At 38.5% G+C, this 8892-nt stretch overlaps 1 protein-coding gene across 17 annotated transcripts in view; it reads left to right on the top strand.

The window, feature by feature from the left end:
• MARK3 (microtubule affinity regulating kinase 3) overlaps positions 1-8892 on the top strand; it is a 58113-nt gene that overhangs the window by 27211 nt on the left and 22010 nt on the right. For all 17 annotated transcript variants that reach the window (XM_026849452.1, XM_026849451.1, XM_026849453.1 and 14 more), the window contains 6 exons: positions 498-734; positions 828-947; positions 1639-1738; positions 1996-2108; positions 2885-3038; positions 4565-4782. In XM_026849452.1, the coding sequence (XP_026705253.1) occupies positions 498-734; positions 828-947; positions 1639-1738; positions 1996-2108; positions 2885-3038; positions 4565-4782 (942 nt within the window). The remainder of the gene's footprint in view (positions 1-497; positions 735-827; positions 948-1638; positions 1739-1995; positions 2109-2884; positions 3039-4564; positions 4783-8892) is intronic.

Here is an 8892-nt window from a genome sequence, read left to right as displayed (position 1 = left end):
GGGGGGGGGGGGGGGAGTTTGCATGTGTTATAGTAAGTTTTGAAAATGTTTAAAGTGTAGAACCATGTCAAATATAAAGAAGAGGATTTGTAAGGCTTTTAAATAAAGAAATTTAATGGCTGCTGGAAGAAAGCCTCTCACCCTTTGCTCAGATTCAAATCTGATGCAGGTCAGTGTTAACTGAGAGATCTTTTAGGAAGAAAAAAATGGTGGTTTGATAGAGGTATGACAAGTTTTAGGCCTGAACAGAATGAATTCCCAGTTACGATGATGAAGCTGAAGTATGGCTTCTTTGTAGCTTGGCATGAAATTGCATATCCCTTAGAATAACAGCTCCCATAGTTTGAAGCTATTGTGCAGAGATTTTTAAAATAGGGGATGTGTGAATGATAGACTAGAGCAAGACCTTGCAAAAAAGGGATTGGTAACAGATGTTTCATCTTTTTTCCTTTTAAGAATGAGTAAGTTCTTCTTACAAACCATTCTTTCTCTTCCAGGCTGAAAATCTATTGCTAGATGCAGATATGAACATTAAAATAGCCGACTTTGGTTTTAGCAATGAGTTTACAGTCGGAAATAAACTGGACACCTTTTGTGGCAGCCCACCATATGCTGCTCCAGAGCTCTTTCAAGGGAAGAAATATGATGGACCTGAAGTAGATGTTTGGAGTTTAGGTGTTATTCTTTATACTCTTGTGAGTGGATCCCTTCCTTTTGATGGACAGAACTTAAAGGTGTGTTTTTGTAGGCATACTGGGCCTGTTTATCTAAAGTTTTAAGTGATTTTCTGCTTACAACTTACTGTCTCTTTCTCTTCTGTTACAAAGGAACTTAGAGAAAGAGTGCTAAGGGGAAAATACAGGATTCCTTTCTACATGTCCACAGACTGTGAAAACCTCCTCAAACGTTTCCTGGTGCTAAACCCAACAAAAAGAGGCACTCTAGAGGTAATGACACAAATAAGGTGCATCAGAAAGCTAGAAATCATACTTTGCAAACTGTATCTTTGAGTTGTAACTTACTATTGTCATACTGTTCCTGAGTAGTTTATTTGACATGGGTTCGGGGGGTGGGGTGTGAGTAAAGCATACAGCTTTTCTTTTAAATTTTGTTTATGGGGGTTACAAGAGACCTTACTCCACAGTTACTTTCAAAATGAGTGAGAGACTACAACTGCATATGTCATACAACTTATCCTGATGGTTACCTTGTGGATTTCTGCATTAATAGATGATCCACCAGCACATTTTCCACATTTTCAAATAGTAACTGGAAGTGTTGGCTGCTAGGTTATGATGTTGCCTTTTGTCTGCATTTTGTACTATCATGGAGGGAAAAGACCCAAACAGTACTGGCTTTCATGAACTTCCATAGTTGAGCCTGAACCTACTAGACTTGTCAGAGGTGTCACACTGCTCCTGGCCTGTGTTACAGGCTCTTAGCTTTCACTGTGTGCCAGAATACAGCTGATTGCAAAACAGCTTGGCTTGATGTGCATAGTTGAGTAGGTGCTGGGGCCTGTTCCGGAAAAGAAAAATTAGAAAAGGCCTTAGTGTTTGGTAGATAGGGGAGTTCTTTCAACAGCTCATTTTCTTTGCGGATAAGTGTACTGCACTAACAAACCACTTTCTTTTATAGCAAATTATGAAGGACAGGTGGATTAATGCAGGGCATGAGGAGGATGAACTTAAACCTTTTGTTGAACCAGAACTAGACATCTCGGACCAGAAAAGAATAGGTAATTGTGGATTTTTCAAAATATGATACTGTTTGCATGATGTGGGTGGTTTTGTTTTTTTCTTCCACCACTCTGTATTTGATTGCCATTTGGAAAAAGTAACTAATCTTTTAATATTGACATTTCATCAGGCTTCTCACACTTAATTGTTTTGTTTAATTCTTTAAACATGAATCTCTTTCTCTTGAACTTAAGCACTCAGCCAGCCTAAACATCAGAGTGTTTCTGTTACTTACAGGCTGTGTGTTTGTTTTTAGATATTATGGTAGGAATGGGATATTCTCAAGAAGAAATTCAAGAATCCCTTAGTAATATGAAGTATGATGAAATCACAGCTACATACCTACTGCTAGGAAGGAAATCGTCAGAGGTAAGTACCATTCTTACACATGCAGAGAAACAGAGGAATCAAAGTGTCCTTAGCAAAGTTAGAAGCAAAAATTAAGTCAGTAACTATAGGCATTGCATTCCTGCACAGAAGTCCATTACACCTAAAATCACACTATTCTAATTATCAGTGTCAACTGTCCAAATGGTACTGGGATTTCTTTTCCTCACTTTGCTCAGAGTCAGTAAACTCTAGCCTTTAAGCTCTCCAGAACTACCCTGCTTGCTCAGCAATTACTTCATCTGAAGGACTTTGTGTGCCAGTTACTGTCCTGTCTAGTCTAGGAGATCAAGTGTGAATGTGCCGGCTATAAATATTAAGAGAACCAAGGAGCAGAACCAATAAACCTAGAAAAGTTCTTGCATTGTAGATTACTTTTCCATATGATGTTGAGAGGGCTTGCCATCAGTAAACTGCTCTTGGTTCATCTTCTGGAGGAGTTGGTGTGGTGGCTTCTATGAAATGCATCCTCTCTTCCTTTTAAAATGCTAGATAACTCTCCGAGGAGAGAGTACTGGAAGTAGAGATGGATTTTCTGATTGCTCTTTGAGGAGGTGCAAATTCTGCTGAGTTTTACCTGAGGCAGTTGCACAACAATCTAAGAGAAGTTGGGACCTCTAATTTCCTTGCTGTCAGAAAGTTTCCTGTGTACCGGAGTCATCTTCCTTCTGCCTCCCCTGTTACTGCTCCCATAACATGATGGATGTTTAATTTGTTTTGCCTGAACTCCGTTTTTAATGTTCTCATTTGTGTTGTAGTTGGATGCAAGTGATTCAAGCTCCAGCAGCAATCTTTCACTTGCCAAAGTTAGGCCAAGTAGTGATCTTAATAATAGCACTGGACAATCTCCTCATCATAAAGTTCAGAGAAGCATATCTTCTAGCCAGAAACAGCGGCGGTACAGCGATCACGGTGAGCAATTCTCATTTTCAGTGTTGCAGAATCTAGTGACTTCCAGTTATTTCTTTGTTTCTGAATTTGTCTCCATCCCCCAAAGGTAAGGATGATAAAAGCAGTGTAGCTCACAGCATGGGGGTTAAATAATTTACTGAATAACTATTTTTTTAAAATTAGTTTTGTTATAAAGCCTTTAAAAACAGTGTCTCGAGAAATGCTGAATACACCAAATTAATTCTCTCATTCTGCTTTGTGTTATCCCTTGCATTCCTGACCATGCTGGGAAAGTCTTGTTACACAAATTGAAGAGAGTGTTGCAACCCCCTTTTTCATGAAAAGCACAGCACTCCTCCCCCATGCTCTTGTATGTCTGTTCAGCTTTTGTTTTCTTTTGACACTAGTAGGTCAGCTTGTGTCTAAAACTTGAAGAAATGTCAGTTTGCCAATATTTCTTGTTTCCTGTTTCCTGAGGGTAGTGTCACTTCATTGTCCTGCAGGAATTAAATTTCTAAAGAACAGTGTCTCATACAGACTTAGAACTCTTCTGCTTAATGAGTGTGCAAGATAGTAGCTGAAGGTTTTCTAGATAGCTTAAACATCTTCCTGCTCAGACACTGACTCATAAAAAGAGTCTCGGCTTAGGTCTGCTTTTAAATACCTGAAGTGCATTCAGAGGTTGCTTTTCTTGGGGAACTCTCCTGGGATAATGGTTACTGTGTTTTGTGATGCTTTTAAAGTAAATATATCTTATACATATATTTATATGTAATTTTATGCGTGTGCATATACATACACTTTTTGATTAATTTTTATTAAAACACTGACTACAGAGTTGATGTATCTTGATGTATCCCCTTCGGAGGAGGTGTAATTGAGACAGCAGAAAATACAATCCTGACTTCTCCACAGGCTTTTCCCCATGCGCAGGAAAATATTAAAGCAAGAGGGGGCTTGGGACTGTTGAAGGGGCTCTTCGTTCTCAGGTGTGCCAAAGCAGTTTTCTGTTCCTGGCACACCCGGGGAGGCTGGTGGCAAACTGCCGCTGCTTCTGGGCTGTTCCAGGAGCGTAGTCTGCTGGCCATTAGTCCACAGTTGTGTCACCAGGTTCCTGTCTCAGGAGCCTGTTTTGTTAGATAGAAATTGACTTGAACAGCATGTGCCAGCTTTGTGCTCAGGAAGGCTTGCCTGATTTGAGTCAGTTACTTGTTAAGTATCTTTAAGATGACTTTAAAGGGTTTTTCCTAGCAAGCCCAAACTGATGTCAGTGTTCAAAACACCAGAAATTTCCATGAAATTCATAATCCTTTCATGGAAATCAAGTAGTATCTTAACATGGAAAGGTTTTTGTTTTTCATAATATTTTATTGTTTTCTGAAATACACACATTTTGATCATTTAAATAATTACTTTTTTGCAACTCAATTTCCAGCCCAATTATTTTGATTCTCATGCATGAATACATTTCTGTTGTAGTGAAAAATAGCTACTGCACTTCTGAGAAGAAAAATACCGTTCCTGTTTCTTTTTGTTCATTTTTTAAGCTGGACCGTCCATCCCCTCAGTAGTGGCTTATCCCAAAAGAAGCCAGACTAGTACTACAGACAGTGACCTCAAAGAGGAAGGAATTCAGTCAAGAAAATCCAGCAGTAGTGCTGTTGCAGGAAGAGGAATTGCACCAGCTAGTCCAATGCTTGGAAATGCCAGCAATCCCAATAAGGCTGATATTCCTGAACGTAAGAAAAGTTCGGCTGTTCCTAGTGTAAGTAGAAACTCTTATTTATCAAAACTATGCAATGTTTTTCAGGGTTGGAAAAGTGTTAAATCTGTGATTTATCAGTGGTGCTAATTTCATTCATCAAGAGTAAATGTAGGTATCTCATACAGTTGCCTTTTTTCCCCTTCATCAGTCAGCTACTCAAGTTACCTTTTAATATTCCTGAAGTAGTAGGTATTAATAATTAGCACTAGTAGCTGTTCGTAAACAGACGAAATTTGGGTATTAAAATATCGTTTTTTTAAAAAAAAAAAAACAAACGCCTGAACTCGAAAGCTGTCCCCTGAAATTTCATATGACTTATTCCCATTATCACCAACTACTCATCTTTGGCCTCTGTACAGAAGAGCGAAATCTCTACTTTTATTGTCCTGTTCTGTAGTTTCATGTATATTAAGGAACCACCTAATCTTTGTTCTTAAACTGGCTATTCCAAGTCATAGTTATGTATATTAAGACTATCAAAGAAATGTAGCTCTAAAAATTGTTCAAAGGTGTTTTTCAATCTGTGTTTAAAAGCAGTATGCCTGGCTTTTGTCCTTGTGGGCTTCTCCCACCTGCACCTAAACCTCAACAACAAAAAACCCACACTAAGGTGCATAACTAGTGAATTTACAGGGTTGAACAGTAGGCAGTGTGCCAACAGAAAAGAAAATCCTTTGTTTGGTTTGGCTTTAAATTGTGTACTCTATGGTGCTTCCCTCTGAGGCAAAATTGGAAATCTCTTTTCACATAATAACTCCTGAGCCTTGTAACATTTAATTTCTAAAACTTCAGAATTTTGTATTGAAAAACTTCCTTCTTTTCAGAAGAAATAACTTTCCAGTTCTTTATTCAACTTGCAGTGGAGTGGTTTGTTTTGGTTTTTTTTTTTAAACTTACCCCACAAAGCTGTTGTATTTGGCCATATACTCAGCACCATTACTTACAATAAAGGAGAACAGAACTTCCTGAGCTCACAGCTGTCTGACAGTCTGAAGCAAAAGAAGTAAATAAGATTTGTTTTACCTTACTGGCTCTATATTGTCAGTTGTCTTGGTGAGTGATAGTGATATGTCTGGAGGATTTCAGCCAAAGAGATTCCTTGGAAAGACACATCTTCTACTGTAGCAGCTGTTTGTTACTCATAAATGTGAGCAAGAGCTCATGATTTTGGGGGACCCTTTTCTGATTTTTGTGGTCCCCTGCCCTTTTCATTGGTTTATGATCAATCCAGAACCTACTCAGATTTTTTGTCTTGTATGACAGTTCTTAGCTACTGAGTCTCAAAATGGTAGGATAATCAAATCAGTTTTGTCCTACATTGGACAGTATTGTGTAGTTCCTAATTCAGCTTTGCATTACAGTTACAACATACTTTACCTTTACTGTCTTTAGTATTTTGATCTGCTGTTGTACACCACTCCCAAATCCTGGGGATTTATTCCAGCTGTCTTAATTCAAATTTTGAACTACTGTAGCTGAAATAAAATATGAGCTCATAACCATAGGATACTTGTGTCTTCTGATTCAGTGTGCAACTGATCCAACTGATCTTTGACAAGCAGTGGTACATGGTGGTGAACATGGAATCAGACTTGTGATATCACTGTATATCTGTCTGTTGGGGATGGAGGGAAACACTGACTTCTTACACAATTCCTGGAACTGATCAGCATGCATCTAGAAGGAAAAAAAGGATGTTGGAGTTAGCATATTGTCCTGAAGCTGAAAAAAGTTTGAGATGGAGAGTTTGTGTTCTCATCGAGCACTCAATAATATGATGAGAAAATCACTGAAGAGAAAAATACTGTTTAAAAACAGTTAGTACTTTGACAGATACAGAGAAAGTAGTAGAACCGGTTCTTGCTGGAGACCCTTAGCCTGTCATGTACTGCTTTTATTAAATAACAAATCTTACAAGCAGCACTTAAGGATAAGAGTTGTACTTGTAGAGCAGATAGCTAAGTCTGGGGCTGGAGTAAGGGGCTCCAAGCTGTATTTGTGAAGTTGACAGTGTGTTTAAACTCTGGCAAACAAAATAGTTCTGCAAGCTGAACAAGTGCATGTCAAAAATCTTCAAGTTCACTGGGCAAATACCAAGTTAATAACGAAAACCTGCTACAGGGATTACATAGTTATCAGCAACTAATAACTCCTTGTTTTAATAACTCCTTGTTTATTACTCACAGCTTTGTATTTTTCCTCAGTGCTTGTAATAAGGTTGCCCCAGAGCCCTTAGTATAGCTTTAAGAAAACTGGAAGAGAATAGGTGGTGTATTTGGAAAGTCATTTAGGACCAAAAAATATACCAGTGCTCTTAAGTAAATAGATTGGTTCATTACTGTAACTCAGAAGCTGACTCTTTGAATGTTTTTAATCCGTCCTCACCTCAGTGTCTCTTAATGTGAAAATAGCCTGCCTAAGCAATGGACATGAGACTTGTCTAGGAAAAGAGGAGGACTCTACACCACAAATTCATGCTTTGTGCTGTGATTAGACCTCCTGTGTACGTTCAGAAGTTTCAACATGTGCTTTTGCAGTGTCAGCACCTCCTGCAAAGAGGGCACATGATGCCATGAGAATGGGCTTACACAGCTAACCCAGACCCTAAGTCCTGTTATTACATTAGGGAGTGTGGTGCCGTTGACACAAGTCTCAGGCTTCCTGTGCTGTGCATCTGTGCCATTCAGTCATGTCCACAGATTAATAGTGTGTAGATCGGCTGAATAAAAGTCATAGCCGAAGAACTTCCCTGATGAATTGTGAAAGGTCTTATGCTAAAAAGTGTAAAGGCCCTGATACCAAGACTGTATGCTTGCTGAAACTGAAATTTGAAAGCTTGTAATGCTTAAATCTCTTATGACCTCTCAAGTCTGAAGTCAGAAAAAAATGTATACTGATCCTTCTGTATTTGCATTCCAGAAAGAGCTGTGAAAGTACATCTTTAGAGTCCTCTGATTTCACATATGATTACTAAAACCTGTCCACTCCCAAACCTGAAAATGCATAGTCTTTAAAGTCTGATCTAGCACAGAGATTGCTGTCTTATCTTTCTAGATGTGCAGCATCGCAGTACGCTTTAATGTTACGTGAGGTCTTCTCAAGGGAAACAAATATTTAATGTTCTAAGGGAACAGGTGGGAAGAAAGAAACTACCCATTACTGTGTATATTTCCCACCAGGAAAACAGTTGGATATTCCAGGAACTCTTAATATGTTTGGGAACACAGAACAAAATGATATGCTAATACTGATATGCAACACTTCAATGTATCACTGTCTTGCAAGGGCTCCACAAAGTGTCTTGCACACCATGACCTCTCAAGAACGTGTAAACAAAACTTCACCTTAGGTGCAGAGTTTTTATTGCTAGCAAGTTTAGTAAAGACAGGGGAGTTTGCACATGGATAAACGTCAGAGGAAAGTTGATCAATCATTGAGGGCTTATTTAAAAAGGCAGATTTGAAGACAAGTGATGTGTAAGGAATAAAGTACAAGCAAGGGGCCAGAAGGACTTCTGCTGGTGCTTGGCACATGCCTATCCCTAAAAAATATTCAGGGAAGAATACTTGAGAATCCTTGAGACACCTACATACGTCTTATGATTTAATTAATATTTCTGCTAATCTAAAATACTCTTGACATTCTTTGTACTTTTTAACACCTGGAGGTTGCACAGTTCATTTTTTTTGTTTTTATTTGTATATTCACATGAAGATTTATAACAGGTCAGCAGTCTTTTAAACAGACAAGATGGTTTCATTGTTAAATTCGCAGCTCAGGGATTGTGTTGCTTGAGATTCCCTGTATAGCAAGTATTTTGCCTTAAAGCACTAGAGGAGCTTTTGCTGCTTATTGAGAACACTCCACTTTAACAGTTTTATTTCAGGTTTGGAAACAAAAAAGGTTTGGCTACTCTTCTTTTGTGCTTGAACTAGTTTTTCCTTTTTTTTTATCCTTCTTCCCATGGTTCTCTGCTGTGACCATTTATGTGAAACCTTTTCTTAATGCTATTTTAAAAATCCGCTGAATTTCCTTTGACTGTCATAGCAGTAATTCTTCAAAGAACTCCAAAAGGTTAGTTGAGCATGAAGTCCCCTGCCTGATTCTTAG

This window comes from Athene cunicularia (genome assembly GCF_003259725.1).
Source record: "Athene cunicularia isolate RWA chromosome 5 unlocalized genomic scaffold, athCun1 chr5_part1, whole genome shotgun sequence".
Classification (NCBI taxonomy): Eukaryota; Metazoa; Chordata; class Aves; order Strigiformes; family Strigidae; genus Athene; species Athene cunicularia.
This window is presented reverse-complemented; position numbering and strand designations above follow the sequence as displayed.